The sequence below is a fragment of the Mauremys mutica genome, chromosome 1 (assembly GCF_020497125.1).
Source record: "Mauremys mutica isolate MM-2020 ecotype Southern chromosome 1, ASM2049712v1, whole genome shotgun sequence".
Classification (NCBI taxonomy): Eukaryota; Metazoa; Chordata; order Testudines; family Geoemydidae; genus Mauremys; species Mauremys mutica.
The window spans coordinates 258,101,240-258,125,469 of record NC_059072.1 but is presented as its reverse complement, the minus strand read 5'-3'; the positions used below and the strand labels follow the sequence as shown (position 1 = coordinate 258,125,469).

At 40.5% G+C, this 24,230-nt stretch overlaps 1 protein-coding gene across 1 annotated transcript in view; it reads left to right on the top strand.

Annotated features, from left to right (window-relative positions):
• Positions 1-24,230, top strand: part of MYO16 (myosin XVI) — a 459,803-nt gene that overhangs the window by 12,231 nt on the left and 423,342 nt on the right. Inside the window, exon 3 of the mRNA XM_045008050.1 lies at positions 19,911-20,174. Within this exon, the coding sequence (XP_044863985.1) occupies positions 19,911-20,174 (264 nt within the window). The remainder of the gene's footprint in view (positions 1-19,910; positions 20,175-24,230) is intronic.

Here is a 24,230-nt window from a genome sequence, read left to right as displayed (position 1 = left end):
TAGCGATGCAGCTGGGGTGCTTCTGGTGAAGCTGCTCTCAGCCGATGGGAGAGAGCTCTCCTGTTGGCTTAATAACTCCTGCCTCCGTGAGAGGTGGTAGCTATGTCAGTGGGAGAAGCCATGTGGGAAGGCTGTGGAAGGTGAGATGGTCTCTGAAATAATCCCCAGCCCAAGAAAATCCTTTGTGGATTAAGATCAAGACCTTGAATTTGGTTCTATAGTGAAGGGGAGCCAGTGCAGTTTGTGAAGCACATGTGTGAGATGTTCCTGTCAGCTGTTGTTGCTTAGGAGGTGTGCTGGTACATGCTGCAACAACGTCAGCCTTTTTTGTGGTGGTTCCATTCAGCAGAACGAGTTGTAATCTCTTAATTTGAGTAAGTACAAAGTGTGACTCTTGATAGATTGATTTGAAAAGGAAGAGTGTGGATTCCTGGTTAGTCTAAAATGGAAGAAGGAATTCCTAACCACCAATCTATGTGTCCAGGAGCAGTGATGACCAAAGGCTTCACTCTGTGCTGACAATCTGTGATCTAATGCCCTTGATCACTGGTGAGGTTAAATAAGTGGCAAATTCTTCAGTGGCTTATTTTTCCTGTTCCTACTAATGTGATTTCTCTCTTTCCAGGGTTGAGCCAGAGCCAATTTTCATTCATTTGCTCCATTATATCTGATGTGCCACAAAAATGACATGTTCTACATTTTACACACCACTGATGGGGAAACAGAGGACAAGGAAATAAAATGACTTGTCCAAAGTCATACAGCTGGTAAATGGCAGATCTGTGAATAGAAGTGAGGTCTCCTGGCTATTAGACTAGGGCTTTACCCACTAGACCGCTCTTCACTGTAGCTTGCAATATCATTATGGTGCCAGCTAACTGGTGTCACAGTTTATTCCACAATAAAAGAGCTAAGTAATGTATACAGTATGGTTGTAGGGAACATTTATGTTTCCTGGTACATGCTTGTGACAGAGTGACCTTTGGAATAAGGTTATGAGTATTATTGAAATGAGATGGCTGGCAAAACTGAGAGAAACTGTCAGCTGCTGCTGAGATTAGGAAGGGGATTCCTCTCCAGGGGCGGGGGGGGGGGAGGGAATAAGAAAATTGAGACAGATTCACTGTGCGTAGGTTACCACCGTGTGTGTGTGTACACATGCAGTCTTGTAAAGGCACTGGAAAAGAAAGAAAAGACTCATCTTCCATTTAAAAATAAGGCAAATTTCTAGACCTTACGGATGGAGAGGAAAGTTTGAAGATATGAACTGAGCACACCCTAAAGGATCAGAAACCAGATGACCAATAAAATGAACCCCAAAGTTCTTGTTTAAAAACAGTCATGATTTTGGGGGATCTGACTCACAATGTTTGAATCTTCATCTTCACAATACTGGAATAAGCTATTAATTGCAAATTATTTGTTCACATTGACCACCAATTATGGTGAGGGTAGGAAGGCTGAGGAAATACTGGCTGTTTCATATTTATAAAAAAAAACCTCTGGGTGTTGAGCTAATGCTCTGGGCATTTCATAAATGAAAAACATTGAAGAGAGATAACAATACAACACAGAGGACTTCTCATCCCACCTTGACAACTAAAGAAATGTAAGTTTATAAGAAGTGAAAACAGTGGTTTAAAAGAGGGGAAAGCTTTAGCCAGTACTAGCATTATGGTAGCATTGTGGGTATCTGATTGAATGAAGGAAGACCAGGTTGTTTTAAATTCAACAGAGTCAAACACAAAAGTTCCTCTATTCCCTAGCCCTGGCTACAGGCAGCACTACACCCACTAACCGCTTTCTCTCTCTAACCCCAGCACTTCTACAACCCAGCTAGGTGTAAGTATACAAGGGAAATTAATTGCAGTGCTGCCCATTCTCACAATTTTATCATGACTCTCACAACGTTGGGTGATTTCTCCAGCTCTTGGATTTATATGACTATGAGAGAATCTCAGCTTTCCCTTTTTTTCAGAAAGGAAATCTCTAACCTTTATGATTGGGGTCATATTTGCTACTTTTTTTTCCCATCAGAAATAAAAAGAATCTCAAATTTAATACTTCGAAGAGGGTCCTAACTCAGGATTTTTTAATGCTTTGGGTTGGCAATACTGCCATTATGATACTTGCACTTCTGCAAATCTTCTGGTGAAAAGTTTTATAGAAGTGTGGAGCACCCAAGCAGCTACCACTGGCTTCCATGGGAGCTGCTGGGTGCTCAGTGCTTTTGAAAATCAGAATGCTTATTGAGGTGAATAAATATGAATTAGGCACACATCTTTGAAAGTGTGTGTGCGTGTGTGTGAGAGAGAGACAGAGAGAATATGAGTGTATGTATAACACTTTATGCCTACAATTGCAATTCATTGCATAGAAAAGCATTTGCAGATTTTAAAGAGAAGATATTTATTACGTTTTTATTAGGCTAAATACAGCATGGAATAAAAAGTAAGGGAAGCAATTTCCACTAGTTGGACATTTGAGGATCACAGGATTTCAAACTTCATACTGAAATAAGAATAGGTTCTGTGTGTAACTACAATCATGCCCAGAAGAGATTTATATTCTATCATTGTCATTTTGTATTCCCATTGTAAAATCTAAAATGTGCATGATATACCAGCGTTTTTTTGTGAAAGATTATACCAGGTACTTTTAATATGCTTAAAACCCCATAAACCTCACATTCCTTGGTATTCAGGCTACTTATGTCTTCCTTGCAGGGTAGTGATTCTGTAGACAGCAAAGAGATACGACTATCCAGAAGATAAAATGAAAGACAATTGTAAAGGTCAAAGTAACATACTTTCTCACCATATTGCACAGCATGCATGAAACATTAAGATTCTGATATCACATTTTTGAGGCAAAGATTACGGCAAGAACAGAAAATGGCATAGCGTATCTCCATGCTTCTGTGAAATGGTACAAACATAACCCATTTTTATTACAACGTTAAATCAAGTTTCAGGGTTTATTTTTTGCATACCTAAGATAAGGCACTGATCAATCCTGTTTTTCCCAAATCTGTCAACTGAAATCTGTAACTGGGACCTACCATTACACAGTAGATCTGTTTTAAAATCAGAGGAGAATTAGCTATACATTTAGAAAGCAAGCAATAGTATAAAAAAAAACAAGTTATGTGGTATGACCTCAGATATGTAAGAGAGCTCATACAGTGAAAAAGATTATCTAGTTTGATTCCAAAGAAAATAGCATTTGTGTCTATACTGAACAAGGCGGGTTTAGTTTGGTCAGAAACAAAATAAATGGCCTCCCTGATTGATGATTTATTGTTACACACATACCTATAAAAGACCACTGTCAAAATTGATAGCTTCCATATTTGGTTATCCCATAAAACTGATTTTCCAAATATTAAAATAAGCCCCTCAAAAGAAAATCTGTTACTGTATTAAAATTCCAGCTGCTTGGCATGACAATGGAAAAGACAGACTGTTTGGTCTGTTGTGATTTGCAGATGTACATGTGCAAGTTTGGCCATTGCATCCCTGCTGTCTGCCAGTTCCATTCTTGCCTGGTGGCAGGGTTCTACATCTGACAAGATTCCTGCTCTGTATCAGTGAGATGGGAATTTTGTCAGTTTTAATCTCTTCTTGTCTTATAAAACTGGCAGGAAATGTGGGCAAGATGGCACAACACACAAGTATAGGGTTTATTGTTAGGTTCCTCAGTCGAGGGGCTAGGATGTGAAGATTTCTGCCATCCTTCTTTTAGAATGTGTGAGTTTTCTACCATCAGAGAACACTTTAAAACAGAAACTTTGTTTTAGCCAGATGCTAAACGTTGGGCTTGATAATCTTACCAGAGATCCTATTAACCTGTCTTTTTGTGCAGTGTTACTTTACATAAGATCTATGGTTCAGGTTATGTTAATTTATTTGGCTGTAGACAGATAATGAATTTGAGGCAACATCTGATATTGTGAGCAGGATCAATTTTCTCTGCTATTGTTTTTTTTGGTAGCTTTGAGGAATCGTCTGTATATTGGCTATTGCACAATGAAGGAAATTGGAGTTTCTTGTAGATCAGCACTGATCCTGTTGCTTGGCTGCGTGCCTTTTTTCAATATACCTTGTTCAATGAGGAACTTCAATTTTTTGGCTTCTTCTTTTTTTCTCAGATAGTTCACTTGGCTATTGCTGTTATGTCCCTGAATACCTTGTGTATTCTTACATATCACTATGAACTGTTATATAGAGATCATCTGTGTTCACTGTAAAGAGACTCATTTTTTCTCATGCTCAAGAATCATATGCCCATTGGCACAAACACAAGTTTGGGAAGGAGGATTGGGGAGGTGGTTTTATGCCATTTTTTAGTATCCTTTATTATCAGGGTGTCTGGAAGCCTGCCCAACCTTGTGATTTAAGTTAGAGCAGCTTAAAGTTTACTATGACCTACAATCATTCATAAAAACCCAAGGGGCAGCTGAGAATAGCCAGAGCACTTTGCACTCCAGTCAAACCCCAAACATTCTCTGATCTTTACACTTAGTATGTACCCCTACAATGCGAACTGGTATTGAGGAGGCTAATGGGGGCTGCTGGAAGCGGAGGCCAGTAAATACCTTGGCCCGTGCTGCTTCCAGCAGCTCCCATTGGCCTGGAGCAGTGAACCATGGCCAGTGGGAGCCGCAATTGGCCGGACCTATGGACGGGGCAGGTAAACAAACTGGCCTGGCCCACCAGGGGCTTTCCCTACACAAGCGGTGACCCCAGTTTGAGAAACACAGGCTTAGGTTGACTTACTGCGGTGTCTACACTGTGCTGCATTGATGGGAGATGTTCTCCCATTGACGTACCTTATTCTTCTTGTTCCAGTGGAGTACCGGAGTCAACCAGAGAGCACTCTGCAGTCGATTTAGTGGGTCTTCACTAGACCCGTTAAATCAACCCCCGCTGCATCAATTGCAGCAGCGTGAATCCCTGGTAAGAGTAGACATGGCTTTAGACTCATATGCATGTAGTTGGAGTTCCATAACTTAGGTCAACTTACCTCTGTAGTGTAGACAAGGCCTAGATGATCACAATTTTCCCTTCTGATCTTAAAGCGTATGAGTCTAAGGCCATAGTCATCCTGTGATCACCAGTGCACCTGTGTCTTTCTCTTTCTTTGTCACTCCCAACTGGTAAATCCCAAGTTTATAGCAAAAATTCTTGTTTTTGGTCCCTAAATGCATAACCTTACACTTTGCACTTTTAAATTTCATCCCATTTTTACTACTCCAGTTTACAAGCTCATCCAGATCTTCTTGTATGATATTCCGGTCCTCCTCCAACAATACTTGCCAACTTTTTGTCATCTGCAAATTTTATTGGCGTACTCTCACTTTTTGTGCCAAGGTCAGTAATAAAAATGTTAAATAACATTGGTCCTAAGGCCAGTCCCCGAGGATCTCCACTAATAGCTTCCCTCCAGCCTGACAGTTCACCTTTCAGTATGACCCATTGTAGTCTCCTCTTTAATTGGTTCCTTATCCAGCTTTCAATTCTCATATTAATCCCCATCTTCTCCAATTTAACTGATAATTTCCCATATGGAACTGTGCCAAATGCCTTACTGAAATCCAGGTAGATTAGATCTACTGCATTTCCTTTGTCTAAAAAATCAGTTACCTTCTTTGCCTGGCTCAAACTACCATGTAAAACCATGTTGTATTTTATCCCATATTGCCATTCACCTCTATGTCCTTAACTACTTTCTCTTTCAAAAGTTGTTCCAAGACCTTGCATACAATTGAGGTCAAACTAACTGGCCTATAGTTTCCTGGATCACTGTTTCCCCTGTTCTTAAAAATAGGAACTATATTAGCAATTCTCCAGTCATAGGGTACATCCCCAAGTTTACAGATTCATTAAAAATCTTTGGTATTTGACTTGCAATTTCATGTGCCAATTCCTTTAATATTCTTGGATGGAGTATCCAGGCCCCTCAGTTTAGTCCCATAAAGTTGTTTGAGTTTGACTTCACCTTGGATGCGGTAATTTCTACCTTGATATCCTCATTGCCATTAGCCACCCTGCCACTCCCCCTAACCTTTTTGTTAGCCTCATTAAAAACTGAGGCAAAGTATTTATTTAGGTGTTTGGACATACCTAGATTATCTTTAATCTCAACCCCATTCTCAGTGCTTAGCAGTCCCACTCCTTCTTTGTTTGTTTTCTTCTTATTGTAACCCTTCTGCCAGGTGGAGCCAGCAGCAACCAGGGCCTGGTTCAATATCTAGGGGTTCCTTTCCATCAATACAACACAAAACTGGCTTAAGCCCTCACCCAGAAACCTGGGAAAATTACACAGCACCCCAGGATGCTTCTGAGAGGCAATACTTCCCCACTCGCAAGCACAGAGTCTGTGTAGAAAAGAAACTTGTAATAATAGGAAGGAAGTAACTTGTTAATTGGGGAAAACACAGCAAACAGGGTTCATAAATATAAACTGTGAGCAAAAGACCCAACCCCAAGTAAGTTGGGCAGTGTCCTTTTCCCCTCAGGTTCTTAACTCCAGCAACCCAAAAGTCCCTTTAGTGTGCCTGACCCTTCTCTGCACCCCACTCACAATTGCTGTCCTTGGTCAGTGCAGACCCAGAGTTCAGAGGTACATCTGCAGAGTTCACCTCCCACCGTGGGTAAATGGGGGGGGGCAAAGAGGCACCTTACTCACTCCACTGCTTGGGCACTTGCTCGCCACCCCCTCTCTGCCATCCACCTGCTGGCCGATGACTGCACTTCTCTGCGGGGCTCTGCTCTGGCCCTCTCTGCCAGCTGTCCTGCTGGCCGCTTGCCACCAGCTGACTGTCAGTCACTTTCTGCTGCCACCTGCCTCTCTCTTGTGACTTCTGCACATCAGTCTCAGTAATTTTCAGCTCTTAGCAGGCAGGGCAAGAAACATAGTCCTACCACAATTGATTTCAGCTCACATTGAGCATTTAAAATAGCAAAGAGGCTCCTAATGAAGCCTATTTAGCTCTTTCTTTGAAAAGTGTGTGTGTGGGGGCGGGGGAAGAGACAGCTTAAACCAGTCCAGGGAAAACCCTTGGGGGAGGGTCCACACCTCCTGGCTGGGACATCTGTCCCCACCCCTCTTACTTTCACAGGGCTCTGGCATTCGAGCCCCTGGCTTAACGAGGTCCTTTCAGCTGAGGGTGACCCCCTCATTAGGGACAGGTTAAGCACAGTCCTGCTTCCCTGTATTCAGACAATAATGAAAGCTACATTAAAACAACACTTCACTACCCCTGTATTCAGTACTAAAGTGATTTGTAACCCAGCACCAGCCAAGGTTGATCACTTTGAGCAACACTGCTCTATCTGCTAGATATCTAGACAGAGCAGGTGTGTTCATGTAAATACAGTTTGCTCCTAAAGCCTCCCAGCTAACTGTCAGGGGAATTCATTCAGACTCTGCTTACATCATTTATATGGCTATCAAACTTTTTACTATCAGTTTTAATTCTCTTTGCAAGGTCCAACTCTGCTTGGCTTTTGGCAGTTTTCACTCCACCCCTACACTTTCTGACCTCCAAGAGGTAGCTGTCCTTGCTGATCCCTCCCATTTTCCATTCCTTGTAGGCTTTCTGCTTTCTCTTAGTGATCTGTTTGAGATCCTTGTTCATCCAGCTTGGTCTGCAACCCTTCCCTGAATTTTTTTCCCTTGCTTGGGATGCAGGCTTCAGGTAGCTTCTGAAACTTTGACTTAAAGTAATTCCAATCCACCTCCACATTCAGATCCTGGGGTTCTTTGGTCCAGTCCACTTCCCTAAGTAATTCTCTTAATTTTTTAAAGTTAGCTTTTTTGAATCAAGGACCCTAATTGCAGATCTATTTTTGTTTATCCTTCCATTTAATTTAAACTGAATTAGCTCATGGTCACTCAAACCAAGGTTGTCCTCTACAACCAATTCTTCCATGAGGTCCTCCCTACTCATCAATACCAAATATAATATAGCATCACCTCTTGTTGGATCAGCATCTATTTGGTGAAGAAATGTGTCAGCTATCACATTCAGGAAAATATGGGCTCAACTATTATTAGTAGCACTTGTCTTCTAATCTGGGAAGTTAAAGTAACCCATAATCACATAATTCCCATTAGTATGTATTTAATTAAAAACATTAAAGAGGTCTCTATCCATATCCAGATATCCCGGTGGGCTGTAGCATACCCCAAGCGCTATGTCAGGAGAATCTCTAGTACAGTATCTTTCTTCCCTAAAGTGATTTTGGCCCAAACAGACTCTATCTTATCCATTCCGTGCATCAGACTTGCATATTAGAACTGTCATAGAATTTTTGCCTATGTCTACTGTACTGTTAACTAGATTTTTGCATTTATACTGGTCTTTGCAACAATCTCTCTAAAAGATTAGATTGCATATAGAACCATAATCCATTTGGCACAGGGTTTCCTTCCTGGGTGCTTGCCAGCCTTCATGTTCAGAATTAGGAACCACGGTTTTCCTTTTGGTTTTCTCTGCTCTTATGTGATGTGTGATACTGAAAATCTTCTTTGTCTTCAACCATATGTGCCTTATTTTGCAGCTTGTGGGCTTTTGTAAAAAAAAATGTATTTTTTCCTCCTCTTTACATTTTCTGCAGCTCTTTCCATGTGCTGGACACTTCCCTTGATCTCTACCATGCTTGCTGTCTTAGTGGCATCTGAGAAGCTCTATGATGAAATGCCTCTGTGCTGGTTTTGATCTTGCCTGTGTGTTTTTGTTTGCTCCATTGTTTTTTTGCTAGGAAGCAGGTACTGTTTCTTCCTCTTACTGGCCAGAATTTTCCCTTCTTGATTCAACTTTTGCAATTTCGTTAGTTTAGTGTGGGTTCACTCAACATCTTAGCCTGGCAACAACATTTTTGGTTCCCATCACTGTGCACTTGTATATTAATTAATCCTTCAAAGTTACAAATTCACCCCTGGCAGCCACCTATCTCAATGTTTTAGCCGGGTTACATATGTGAGTTCTGATGTCATCAGCCTGTGTTACAAACCATTCATATGTAACATTCTGAAATGCCTAGGAATATTTCTGCAGTGCATGAGGGATCTGTTTTTCTGCATCTGACAGTGTTCATTACAAATGAATGTGTTAAGTCTTTTCCATTTATTGAATGTTAGGAAGTATTCTGTATATTCAATTTAGTTGCAACTTCATAGTTTTCCCAGTGTGACCAACATGAACAACAACAACAAAAAAGACCAGAGATTTAGCTGATAACTGTGTAGGTTAAAAGTAGAAACTTCCTAGCAGTCACTTTCCCCCCTTCTTTCTTATCCTTTAAGATTTCTTACTGCAAGCCCAGACCCTCTGTGCTTCCACTGGAAGTTCAGGCTTCAAGCTTCTTAATTTTTATTTGCTGTTGATCTAATTATTTTTAGAGGTTTTAAAAACATTAAAATCCAGCCAGAGCTTCCAAAACCACATTTCAGCAGAGGCTTTGAAAGTCACAGCGTTAATGTGCTAATCTAACAAATTATGCATGTAATGTCCACTAGTTACCTCCTAGAATCCAGTTTACTCTTGTGACATGGTGCACTTGCTCAAGAGTAACTGAAGAAAGCTGTAAAAGGTGAAAACTTACCTCAAAGATGTCAGCTCACTTTCTTTTTTCTAACCATTTTTTTTAAAACCAACATTTTGAAAAAAGTGAGAAGAAAAATTAAAACTGCGTGGTAGCACGGTTAATGTAGTTCACCTGACCGTTATTTTCTGATCAAATACTTTGAAGTCGTCATACCCTGAACATTCTGACGGCATTCATTTTTAATTTTGAATGTACTTTTCTTTTAAAAATTCTGTCTCTCTTTTAGGCACAAACATCTTTTCCTTTTGAGATCAGCTAGGTTTTTCTTCTTCATTAGTTTTTCTCTTGCTGCCTGGTTGTCTGTTGGGGTGACCAGATAGCAAATGTGAAAAATCGGGAGGGGTGGGGTTCAGTAATAGGTTGCCTACATAAGCAAAGCCCCTAATATCAGGACATCTGGTCACTGTATTGTCTATTGATATACCATACTTACCACTGGTATCTGAGCACTGTAAATACAGATATAAATCCAGCAAGAAGGGATGGTGGTGGGTTTTTTTTGGTCATTCAGATACCTGTCCAATGGGAATTAGATTAACGCTCATTAAACTCTCTTCATGTAGTTTAGCTGATAATTACTCCTAAAATTCCCTCTTCTCTGGGTGAAATTTATCGACCTGCATACAGTACACTACACCACTTTAATCTCACTGATGGGGGAGAGGGGCAGGCACAGAGGTGGTATGGCTGTGTTGCAGGGCCCTTGCTGCTTTTGCTTGTTGTATAGGGCTATGTCTATTCTGCACCCTACACCTGTTAAAGTTTGAGCCCACGCCTCCCTTCCATCCACATCCACATCATTCTGACTTGGGTCAGGAAGTCCTCAGGATCCCAGTCCTAGGAGCCTCCTGGGGGATAGGTTAGAGCCTGAGTTCTGCTGTGACTTGGGTCCAAGCCCTATCATTTTGCAGTGTGGATGGAGGTCAAGCTGCAGACCTGAGTCAAAAGGTCTGTGTAGTGAAGTATGGACACGTTAGCATGGCTGTGATTCCTGGGTCCATTAGAGTTTACAGTGCCAGAGTAGCGATACATTAAGAGGCTTCTGCCCTTGTCCTAAATAGACTAATTAGATTTGGGCTGTTGGAGATGTGTTTGGGATACTACAGGATCCCTAATTTCACCAATCCAGTTACCGAACACCCCCTGCATATCGGACCCGAAGGGCAGAAGTTATAGTCTGGAAGAGCACTGGCAGAGGGGACTACATTATAATCTTGCAGGTTGCTGGTGGACTAGGGGCTGAATTCTATCCAGCTTTGTCCCTTACACAAAGCCCAGTTACACAGGTTAGGTACAGGGTGAGAAACAAATGGTCTAGTACCACTTCATGCTGTCACTGGGCAATTATGGAATAGCTTTCTATCAGAAACTCCAGTGCCGTCAAACAATCCATGGGGCTTGTTTCCCTTTTGCAGCGGTTTTTGTATTTGAGGGGACGGAGCGCTTGAGATTGATTATGCTTATTCTGAGAATCCAGAGTGTGCCCTTGTCTCATCTTCTAAGAGACTGTGCAAGGACAACAGCAGCAGAGAGCATGTGGAGACAGCAGCTTTTCAGTCACTGGATCAAGCAGCATCAGCACGAGCAGATTGTACCCATTCGTTTCCCATGCATTCATGCAGTTCTGAGCACTGCCCACTGTGATAGCGCTTCCTCTTTTAGGAAATGTACCATACGAAACAAACAATTTGAATTTAGACCTCCTCCTGTTTCCATATTGTATGTGTGTATATCTGCACATGCATATATATTTTAAAATATATATGTACATGTGTATACACACATTCCCATAGAGAATCCCTTTGCACATATTTGAAATCCATATTTCATTACATTTAAGGCCAGTGCATGAGTATATCATTGCATTCTGTTTGTTGGATTGGCTAGTAGGCAGTTAATGATTCTTACCTAATACACACAAGATCTATATGTTACAGAGTGTTATGTGACATAACTCATAAATGAGAGAATAGAGCCCACCATTATATTGGGTTCTTTATTATTCAGATTTCCTTCTAGCCCTACAAAGGTAGAACCCAAATGGTTGACTTAGTGATTTAAAAGTAATAAATTGTTATAAAATGTTGCAGCAGCATCACTGAATCATTGATAGATAGATAATAGAGTCTATTAGAAGAGCCTGTAGAGTTGATTAATAGTGTCCGATAAGTACTATTTTCCTTGGTATCAAGCTGGAAATTGATTGCAGCTCCTGCTTACCAGTCTAGTCACATCAAAGGGCTTCTGAAGAAAAGCATACAGGAGTAGGGTTTTATAAGGGGATGGTTGTTTGACGATGCTCAGTATTCCTCTTCAGCAAAGGCAGAGAAATATGTTCTGCAGAAAATCAGGAAGCTTTTTATATTAAGTCATTGAAGGGGCCTAACTTTGTAATTGCATCTACAAGAGCTCTGTAGAACCAAGGACAGGAGAGCCAGATCAACTTCTTTGCTGAGACGCAATTTATTGCTCCGAAGATATGGCATTAATTGAATTTTTTACATGGAGGTAAATAACACATATTTATTACTCCTTGTTCATCTGCTTTGAAAAAGGAATAAAGACATCTCACTAAACTGAACACAATGCTGCTGACCTAACCAAAATACTTCAGCTGTTGAAGTGAGGTGAGTGGTTAAGAGCAGTGTGCTTCAGCAAAAGCCTAACAGATGTAACAGAATTGCTCTTGAACTTGTAAGTAATTTTCCCTAGATTGACCAAAAGATTTTTAAATACAAGTATTTTGATACCGACTTTAACAGTGCAATTTGAGATGGATTTACACTAATCTTGCTGCTTCTGTTGCTCAGAAGCACTTTTTTTCAAACTGAAAGGACATGAAGATGATTTTTGATTTATAAAGAGGGCACCTATAATCACAGGAATTACTTCAGCTGGGCTGTTGCATACATATTACTGATTTCTCCTGCAGCAGCTAAACTCACTTCAGCTGCAGCAACAATGATAAATGAACTTTTAATCTTTTATTTTTGGTAGCAGCAAATCACTGCTGCAGCAAATGTATGCAGTGAAGTAACCATGTGTAGCAATTACGTGCATTGCTGAAAAGGTGAGTTCATTAATCTTATGATCAGAATCTGTTCTCTAACAAGGATCATCACCAACCTATATTAACTACCAAGGGGCCAGCTGCTGTGAATTAGCACAGTTCCATTGAACTTGAAGGAGCCACACTGATTTACACCCGTTGCAGACCTGATCCAGTACTTACAATGTTATTTATTGATTGATCCAGGATTTTCTTACATCCATCTTAACTGTTTAGCTAACCACATTTTGGGTATAGATTGGTAATACTATATTCTGCAAAAATTATTGCAATACAGAAGTCTAGGTTTGATTAGTTGTTATTTTTTTAAATGAATGATAAACTATTGTTGACAGAACATTGAAGTCAGTGAGAGTTGCAGGGGCTTGACCCCTCTGAAAATCAGGCCATTTTCATTTAGTTGCCGAGATATGGATTTAGGTGCTTAATTTTAGGTTCCCAAAATTGAAAATTCTGACCCATGTATTTTGGGTCAACGTGATAGGGCCCCTATATTTAAGTGGCCCAACTCTTACCATTATACAGATTCTTGTGACCTTTTCTTTTCGAAGCTTTTCCACATCCATTGTTAACAGCACACTTGGGAATCTGGCAAAGGGATAGCCCTCAGGCTGCGAAAGTGTCTTGTCTTTGTTCAATGAAATCCATCCAGCTTTTGCTAAGATATAAACTGTCAACATCACAATTTTTCTTCTCTGGCTTGCATTTCTAAGGAAAAAATGTGGCAACCTGCCAAAATAATAACTAGACAAAAGCATTCTGAAGCTGGGCTAGCAGCACTGCCAAATCATCAGCAGCACACACTGTACTGGGACACCTGGGAGTTTCCTGAGCAGGGGGACCTAGCATATAGCCCCAGTGATCCATGCCCCACTCTGGGGCAGGAAGAGAGAGCTGAACAGGGCACCCCTTCTGCCTCATATGTAGCCCCATTAGTCCAACTTCCACCCCAAGCAGATACTATGTGGAGCAAGAAAGATGGGGGAATTCCCCCCCAACCACTGCATAGACACAACACACAGTCCCAGTGGCTCATGACATTCTCTGGAGACATCATGTGGAATAGGAGCTCCCCTAACTCCCAGGAATGGGGCGGGAACCTCTTATGCTTAACAAGCTATCCCTTAACTGCCCACTTAATTTTAAGTGGTCTACAGCATGTGTGAGCCCCTCCTTCTTAATAATCTGTTCCAATTTGTATTTAGCTTAGACACTCTGGTTATCTTCCCAGACATGAAGAAAAGTTCTGAGAAGCTTAGAAACTAATCCTTTACAGCTACTGATGTTGGGCCACTAAAAGACATTACCTCACCTCCATTGTCTGTCTCATATCCTGGAACCAACACATACAACAGTGCAAACAATGTAAAAGAAAGTCATCCTTGTCTAATCAACAGCTGCACTTCTCTTCTCATTTCAAAGCCACTGCCAGAGTGGGTAGATTTATTAAGAGGAACCATCTATTGCTGATTGGCTATGATTTGGGAATTTCAAAATGTTCAGCTATAACAGAGGATAACAAAGCAATGCATACAACAAAAAACAATCAGAGTGAAAGCAAGGCTTTGTAAATTATACCTTTCTGACCTGTGCTGTACTGGAGAACTTGGAGGTTAACACAACAGTATTAAGCTTAAGGTCTACAGTCTTTAAGGAATAATTACACCTATAAATCCTTATTTAATAATTCTTGTATTATCCTTATACAATCTACACATTTCCCTGTGTACATATTACATTATACAAAGGATGATTCAGTCCTCAAAGTTAAAATTACCATTTTTTCCCTTTTTCTTGAATCTACCACTGGGTGTACGTTTCCCAAAGTCTGCTTAGAAAAATTAAGTTTAGATTCATTCCAAATAACAGGCACTCCTGGTATGTTACTGACTGTATATACTTTTTTTCTGACTTACGGTGTATGTTTAAAAGACAATCTTTCTTAAAATATTGTAACATTTTCCAATATGAACACAGACCATTGTCAATTTGTATCTTAAGCCTCCAGTCCTGCCAGCATTTACCAACATGCTTAACTTTTCTCCCATTTAGGCGACTAGTCCCCCTGACTTTAATAGTAAAGATAAACATGTTAGTGTTTGCAAGTTAAAGACTAATGTTTTCAATTGCTTTTGTAGCTTTCAACGTATTGCATTCTTATCTTGTGTCACAACAAAACTCAGATTCTTGTTACTGTACGCAGAAATTCATTCCAAAGGTTTTTATTTGGGGGGCGGGGGAGGGAAGAGATGGGGAGGCAACTTTGCTATCTTATGTGTGCAGTAAAAAGCATTCTTTCCAGATCAGGACAGCATTTGTTTCTGTGGATCACAACAGCACATTTGTGAAATGAAGTGAAAATCTGGATGTAGAAGGTCCGAACACCAGTGGGAAACTGTGTTCTGTTGTGTTTGAGGACAAATCTGCAATGACCTTTAGATAGGGAGATTCTCCACACCATTTCAAGCCGCAAAAGTGTCTTCTGCAGCTTGTCCCCATAGAGGAACAGAAGCATAGAAGGGAAAATGTGTGCATGTCATTCACAAAGAGAGGTATGGGCAGTGATTTTATGCGAAGCATGGAATTATGCAGAGCATGGCCCATATATGATAAAGAAATCTAACTAGCTTGCTCACTCTTTTCACTGCACCCTCCATACCCTGTGTTAGTCATTTGTGAGCTAGCCCTAGCCCTGCAACACCTATTGGGACTAAGAATTCCTCCCCTTAGCCTCAAAATGAGGTTATAGCACAATTTGAAGTGAGCCATCCTATTTACTGAGGAATTTCTTGTTTGTACATGATCATGCCAATAATTTGTGTTTAAAATTGGTACTCAGGCATTTGTGAGCAAATTCCTACAATTATATCAACAGCTTATTTTGTAGTCATAATTACACTCTTCATAGTGGTTTTATTTGGTACCATGTCTGGTGAAGTAGTTCTATAATAGTGAATACCACTGAAATTGCTTTAGAATAACTGTGGATTTCTTTTGTCCTATTCTAGTTTCTAACAAGCAAGAAATAATATAATTTTTACCTTTTGTTGACCCTTCATATTTCCAGGTGTTTTTTTCAAACTTATAGGTTCATAAGGGACATATAGTACTTACATGGTGGATACACACTGAAAGCCATCATGCACTCTTGTGACTTTGTCATAGTGCAGCTGAGTAAATAAATCATACCTAATAAGCTTTTCTAAAAGGATTTGATAGCAGGCAATATTGTCAGCATGTTATTAATGTACAGTCATCTAGTGACAGTCATGATGACCTTATCAAACCACTGCACCAAACTGTAACTTATCTTTATTTCAGATATTTTCTTGTCTGATTATGTTGATAGGCAACAAAATACATAATTTATGTGAACTGATCCATAAGGCCACTATACTCCCCTGCTTCAAATCCCTTCTGAAAGCCGCTCTCTGCTGTGATGCTTAAATTACATCAGCTAGTTCATGATGGGTAGGTAGAGGGACAGGTGGGAGTAGTTGACTTATTTTGTCTAGTTAAAATAACTCTGTATGTGTGTGTGTGTCTATATAGACACACACAGAATTATTTATATATGAAAATTGTATATATTTGAGTGTTTTCGTCTCTCCCCGCCCTTCATATGTCACTTGTCTTCTTCTTGGGGTATTTCTACACTACAAGCTATGGGGTGTGATTCCCAGCTCATATATAGTTACTCATGGTAGTTCTCATCTTCCTGGCACTTCCAATTATAAGATCCTGTGTTTGGTTGCTTTGCATCCTCCTGCTTTGGTGTGGGGACTCAAAATGTGACGAGAGTGGCTTATAGTATGAGGTATGTGCTTTTGTGAAAAATTGCTCAAATTTGGCTAGGTTATCACAGTTAGCACAGGCTGAGCAGAGACTTCTTAAATCTTCCTTAAATTCCCTTAAGATTCCAAAATACTATTTTGTTAGCGTGTGTTGACTTCTGCTTGCCCCAGGCAGGTAAAGTGAACCTATTGCTGCCCCAAACCGGAGAAATTAATATGGGGCGCTCTTGCAGAGCCACGGCTGGCTGCAAAAGGGCCCATGCTTTTATACCCCATTGTACTGGAGTAATCTTGTCTGGAAATGACAAGGACATTGCAATTATCCACCCAGTTATCAGTCTCTTTGCTAAATGGAGATGGAGTGGAGGAGGCCATGATAGGATACTTGGCCATCTAAAAACGGTAAGGGATCAAAGAGAACTTCTAGATTTACTTACTTTCTTTCCAAAAGTTAAACAAGACTCATCACGCAAACCACTCTGCCAGTTTTTCCCTGAGCCAACCAACATAGCTTTTATCTTGGACTGAGATGACTATCTCTGCAACTTGCGAACCCAGATTGCTAGATCCTCAGCTGCTGCAAATTGTCATAGTTCAAGTGATGCAATGAAACTATGATAGTTTATACCAGCTGAAGTCTTCCTTGGAATCTTGCTGCTAGATTTAATCAACAAAGAGGGGCACAGATCTAAATCACAGGTAATATTCCATAGTTCCCCAGAGGCCTCTGGAACCCCTCTCAGCAAAATGATTTGAAACTCAATAGGAAAAGATACTGCATGTCAAGGTTCCCTCCCCACTCTGACCTTTAGGGTACAGATGTGGGGACCTGCATGAAAGACTCCCTAAGTTTATTTACCAGATTAGGTTAACAATTTCGCTGCCACCATCAAATGATTTAAACAAACATTTAGGGAAGAGTCATTTGGAACTATGCTTTTCCCCAAATCTCTCCCAAGTATCTAACCTCCGCCTTTCCTGGGCAGATTTGACACTAATTCCTCCCTCCCCCGTCCCCAAGTCTTTACACCCCTTTCTTGGGTAGACTCGAGAGAATTTCCTCACCAATTCCTGGTGAACACTGATCCAAAACCCTTGGATCTTAAAACAATGAAAAAATCAATCAGGTTCTTAAAAGAAGAATTTTAATTAAAGAAAAAAGGTGAAAGGAATACCTCTGTGAGATTAACATGCAAGATAATCTCCCAGACAACAGATTCAAAACACAGAGAGTTTCCATCTGGGCAAAACTTTAAAGTTACACAGAAACCCAATTTGATTCTCCCTCTATTCTGGAAAAAGAAATCACAAATAGAAATAAAAGTAATTTTGTACATTCCTTCTCTAATTACTCATTACCTTGATGGTTCCTCTCCTCCATCAGGCAAAAGCACACACAGAACAGACAAAGGACTGTTTTTCCCCCCTCCCAACTTTGAAAGTATCTTGTTCCCTTATTGGTACTTCTGGTCAGGTGTCAGCTAGGTATTGTGAACTTCTTAACCCTTTACAGGTAAAAGAGGAATTAACCCTTAACTGTCTGTTTATGACACTGCACGTGTCCCATTTTGGTGATGATCTGTCCCTCATGGAAGCAACCATCTGGTCCAAATTAGATAGATTCTTTACATGAAGAACACAACAAGAAAATCTTAAACTTATAATCAGTCAGAGCTAATAAAAATCTCTGGGATATCAACCAACTGGAATAGTTCCCATGTTCAGTGTCTGTGGTGGAGGGATAATAATTCTTTGTCTCATTTGTCTAGCATTGGAGCATGATTTTCAGCACTGGTTCTTTTTCCTCCTGTACCTTTATTTCTCTGCTATTGCAGGGCAACTTGAAGTTTTAGCACAAAGAGTCTGAAGTTAGGCAAGTGAAAAACTGAGGCAAACAAGAGTAGTAATGCTTTTGAAAATGTTGATGCCTGTGTCCCACTTTGTTTCCAGTTTCCTTCTGTCCTAAACATTAAAGAAATATTTCAAATGTTCATGGAGATTTCAGTTAGCCAACTGGTGTTCACTCCCAACTGTCTCGTTGTACAGCTATATTTTATTCTTTGTGCTTTCTGATATTTGGCAGCTCAAATGCCAAGCACTGTTATACCATTCCATTTTAGCTGAAATAACTGCTAACATGAGAGAGAAAACACTTATCAATAAGAGTGCTAAAAAGTACTTTTTTATGCTTGATGCTACTGCAATGGTATGTATGTGGGCTGGTTGTCAGCAGTAGGGACTGAACTCTGGACTTAAAACAGAGGTCTCCAAACTGTGGGGCATGCCCCACAATGGGGTCCCAGAGGAACATTCAGGAGGGTGCGGCTGGGGCCTGGGCCAGCCCTCACAGGGTGTGGGGAGGGAGTGCCACCCAGCTCTGCTCCCAGCTCTGGCCCAGGCTCTGGCCCCAGCCTTGGGCCCCTTGCCCATGTCCACATCCTCCCCCTCCTGGAGCCACAGCCCTGCTCCTAGCCCTGGGGGAGAGGAGGCACAGACAGGAGTAAGGCACAGACAGGGGGCACAAGGTAAAAAGTATGGGGATCTCTGACTTAAAACTGCAAGCCTTTGCTGCCAGAGCTAAACAAGCCCTGTTAATCCAAAGGCACTAGCAGACATACAAACTTCTATGAGGGCTGGCCACTAGAGTGGGACAGAAAGCTGCACTGGGCAAGCATGGGTTACTTTACCATCCCTCCCATCTTTACCATCTGCTAAAAATGGCAAATTTAACACGGGGGGGCGGGGGAAGGAATCCTACTTCAGGGTGCATAGAGAATGATTGACTGAAACATAGGTACATTTTCAGTTTGTTTCTTTTCAGTTCCTGATATCTAACTTTATCAGAAGATTCCACTTGGAGAGCTAAATACAATGCAAAAAACCTCGTTCACATAGTTATGAATCTGTAATGATTTTTCTGGTTTTAATAGCTAGACATTTGCCTGAGTACCCATATCATGCTAATGAAATCATTATATATAGTTGTGATATTTTGTTTTTTCTTCTCACTGAGTAACAGGAATTTGCTAACCCAAAGCAAAATGAAAATGCAAAGATGGAGGCACAAACATCAGATTGGCATTTCACCGTCTTGTTTGTAGGCAAATGGTAACCACTCATATTACAGTGAATTATTTATGTCTCATCCGTCTCACATATTTGAACTCTCAGACCTCTTTCTTTTAATTTTTGTGTTTATGCATTTTAAAGCATGCATTAAAAGTGAAAATACTTTTAACATGGAATTAATTATGTGTTTCCATAAAGGAGATGATAGCAAAACAGATGCTTCCCAAATAGCATTAGTCAATTAGGTAAAGCTTGCTTCTAAAGAGTTAAATAGAACCCCCTAGAAGTTTGGTGGGAATTTCATTAAACATTGAAAACTCAGTGTTATCTAACCTTAATTCGTTTATCTTTCATTTCTTGTAGGCTGTTTCCAGCTATGTAATGTTTTTCGAACACATGACATGGAAATTGACCAGTGCTTGCTGGAGTCCCTCCCTTTAGGCCAGCGTCAGCGGTTGGTGAAGCGTATGCGCTGTGATCAAATAAAGGCATATTATGAAAGAGAAAAAGCTTTTCAGAAACAGGAAGGACATGTGAAAAAATTGAAACATGGAAAGGATCACCGAGTTCATTTCAACCTCGCTGATATGATACAGGATGCAATCATACATCATGATGACAAAGAAGGTACCACACGCATTTAGCAGTAGTCTCATAGTTTATTCCTTTGTGTGGCTAAAAGTTTCAGAGTAGCAACTACCTTGTGTCTTGGGGCATTATTTTAGACTTAATTTCAAATAACAGTAGTTATTTGTATCTAGTATATACTCTGACCTTTGCAATTAACATGCAATAGAGTAAATGTGTATTATATAATATAAAACATTATGGAATATATTTTATATCCTTAATGAAAGCCAATAGTGTTTTGGAGGCCTTAGGATGTCACTGTAGGATAAAGGTGTTTACAGAGTCATAGATTTTAAGGCCAGAAGGGACCATTTTGATTATGTAGTCTGACTTCCCGCATACTACAGCCATGGAATTGTACCCAGGTGTTTAGTGATGCTTTGAAAAATGTTTTCCCTGTATTTAAACAAAGCTCTGAAATAAATAAGTTTCCTTCAGAGATGTGGCTCTGGCTGGGGGCAATTAAATGGTTATTAGGAATTGGTGATTCTTAAGAGGATGGGTTTTAGCCATAGTGCTTGATGAACCCTGAGCCCAAAGTGATGGTGGTGATTGTTGTGATGTGACAGAGTTTATGTACAGTGACTTGGCTTTATGAAACATTGATATTAAAACATTGGCTCTGTCTGCTTCTGGATCCACTGAGCTGGTGATGTGATGTAACCTCTTGACAGCATAATTGCCCAGATCCTGAGCTGTGTTGTATGCTCTACATGTCTGGAATGTGTAGGCGCACATGTGTAAGTCAAAAACATGGAGACCTGGGAGAAGGGTCAGAATATAGGGGGAGCATGGGCATTGCAGGGACAAAGGAGAGACAAGAGGGGATAACAAATCAGTATTGTAGACGTTTGTAAACTAATGCAAATATGGGGAATAAGCAGGAAGAACTAGAAATCCTAGTGAGTGATTACAACTATGACATAGTTGGCATCACAGAGGCTGGGTGGGATAGTTCACATGACTGGAATATTAGTATAGAAGAGTGTTGCTTGCTCGGGAAGGATAGGCAGGGGAAAAAAGGGAGGAAGTGTTGCCTTGTATATCAAGATGTGTACCCTTGGACCATGGTTGAGATGGAAATAGTAAGCAGATTTGTTAAAAGTCTCTGGGTAAGGATAAAAGGCGTAAAAAACACAGGTGATGTCATGGTAGAGGTCTACTACAGACCACCTACCCAGAAATAAGAGGTTAATGAGGCTTTTTTTTAAACATCTAAAAAAATCACCCCAAGCACAGGAGTGTTTGATGGTCATGGAGGACTTCAACTACCCAGATACCTGTTGGGAAAATAATACAACAGGGCACAGGTTATCCAACAAGTTCTTGGAATGCATTGGAAACAATTTTTTTTAATTCAGAAGGCGGAGAAAGCAATAAGGGAGAGGCTGTACTAGATTTGATTTAGACCAGGGATCAGCAACCTTTGGCACGTGGCCCACCAGGGTAAGCCTCCTGGCAGGGCCGGTCTGTTTACCTGCAGTGTCCACAGGTTCAGCCAATTGCAGCTCCCACTGGCTGCGGTTTGCTGCTCCAGGCCAACGGGGGCTGCGGGAAGCAGCAGCCAACACATCCCTCAGCCCGCGCCGCTTCCCACAACCCCCGTTGGCCTAGAGTGACTAACCGTAACTAGTGGGAGCTGCAGTCGGCCGAACCTGCAGACATAGCAGGTAAACAAACCAGCCTGGCCCGTCAGGGGGCTTACCCTGGTGAACCATGTGCCAAAGGTTGCCGATCCTTGATTTAGACAAATAGGGAGGAACTGGTTGAGAATTTGAAAGTGGAAGGCAGCTTGAGTGAAAATCATCATTAAATGATAGAGTTCATGATTATAAGGAATGATAGGAAGGAAAACAGCACAATAAAGAAAATGGATTTCAAGAAGGCAGACTTTATAAACTCAAGGAGTTGGTAGGTAAGATCCCATAGGAAGCAAGTCTTAGGGGGAAAACTGTTCGAGACAGTTGGAAAGGTTTCAAAGAGACATTATTAAGGACACAAAACCTAACTATCCCACTGCATAGGAAAGATAGAAAGTATGGCAAGAGACCACCCTGGTTTAACCAGGAGATCTTCAATTATCTGAAACAATAAAAAGAGTCCTACAAAAAGTGGAAACGAGATCAAATTACAAAGGATGAATACAAACAAGCAACACAAGCAAATAGGGACAAAATTACAAAGGCAAAGGTACAAAACAAGATTAAATTAGCCAGAGACATAAAGGGTCACAAGAAAACATTCTATGAATACATTAGAAGTAAGAGGAAGACCAAGGCCCATTAATCACTTTTTTGTTTCAGTTTTCACCAAATTTTACTAGTGATGGACATCTAACATAGTGAATTCCAGTGAAAATGAGATCGGATCTGAGGCTAAAATAAGGACAGAACAAGTTAAAAATTACTTAGACAAGTTAGATGTCTTCAAGTCATCAGGGCCTGATGAAATACATTCTAGAATACTCAAGGAGTTGAGAACGTATCTGAGCCATTAGTGATTATCTTCAAAAACTCATAGAAGATGGGAGAGATTCCAGGGGACTGCAAGAGGAAAAATATAGTACCAATCTATAAAATGGGGAATAAGGATAACCTGGGGAATTACAGACCAGTCACCTTAACTTCAGTACCTGGAAAGATAATGAAGCAAATAATCAAGCAATCAATTTGCAAACAACTTGAAGATAGTAAGACAATAAGTAACCGTCAGCATGGATTTGTCAAGAACAAATAGCTAATAGCTTTCTTTGACAAGCTTTGTGGTTGGGGGGAAGCAGTAGATATGGCATATCTTGACTTTAGTAAGGCTTTTGATATTGTCTTACATGACCTTCTCATAAATAAACTAGGGAAATACAGATACAGTGGGTGCATAACTAGTTGGAAAACTGTTCCCAGGGAGTACTTATCAGTGGTTCACAGTCAAACTGGAAGGGCATATCAAGTGGGGTTCCTCAGGGATCAGTTCTGGGTCTGGTTCTATTCATTATCTTTATCAATGATTTAGATAATGGTAGAGAGTACACATATATAAAGTTTGTGAATGATACCAAGCTGGCAGAATTTCCAAGTGCTTTGGAGGGTAGGATTAAAATTCAAAATGATCTGACAAACTGGAGAAAGGGTCTGAAGTTAATAGGATGAATTCAAAAAGGAAAAATGCAAAGTACTACACTTAAGAAGGAATAATCAGTTGCACACTTACAAAATGGTAAATGACTACCTAGGAAGGAGTACTGCAGAAAGGAATCTGGGGGTCATAGAGGATCACAAGCTAAATATGAGTCAACTGTGTCACTGTTGCAAAAAAAGCAAACATCATTCTGGCATGTATTAAAAAGAGTGTTGTAAGCAAGATACAAGAAGAAATTCTTCTGCTCTACTCCACACTGATAAGGCCTCAACTGGAATATTGTGTCCAGTTCTGAGCACCACATTTCAGAAAAGATGCACACAAATTGGAGAAAGTCCAGAGAAGAGCAACAAAAATGATTAAACGTTTAGAAAACAGGACCTATGAGGAAATATTGAAAAAAATTGGGTTTGTTTAGCCTAGAGAAGAGAATATGGAGGGGGGATATGATAACAGTTTTCAAGTACATATAATATTGTTACAAGGAGGAGGGAGAGAAATTGTTCTTGTTAACCTTTGAGGACAGGACAAGAAGCAATGGGCTTAAATTGCAGCGTGAAAGGTTGAGGTTGGACATTAGGAAAAACATCCTAACTGTCAGGGTGGTTAAGCACTGGAACAAATTGCCTAGGGAGATTGTGGAATCTCCATCATTAGAGGTTTTTAAGAACAGGTTAGACAAATACCTGTCAGAAATGGTCTAGCTATTATGTAATCCTGCCTTGAGTGCAGGGGACTGGACTAGATGACCTCTCTTCCAGTCCTGAGCTTCTATGATTCTATATGCGCAAACAGACACTGGTGGCTTTAAACCACTTTTGTGCTGCCTAGTACTGGGGCTCTGTTGGCACTTGTCCAGTCCCTGGTGCAACTGAGAGCATTCTGAGGGCTGTTCTAAATTGTTCTTGAATCCAAATG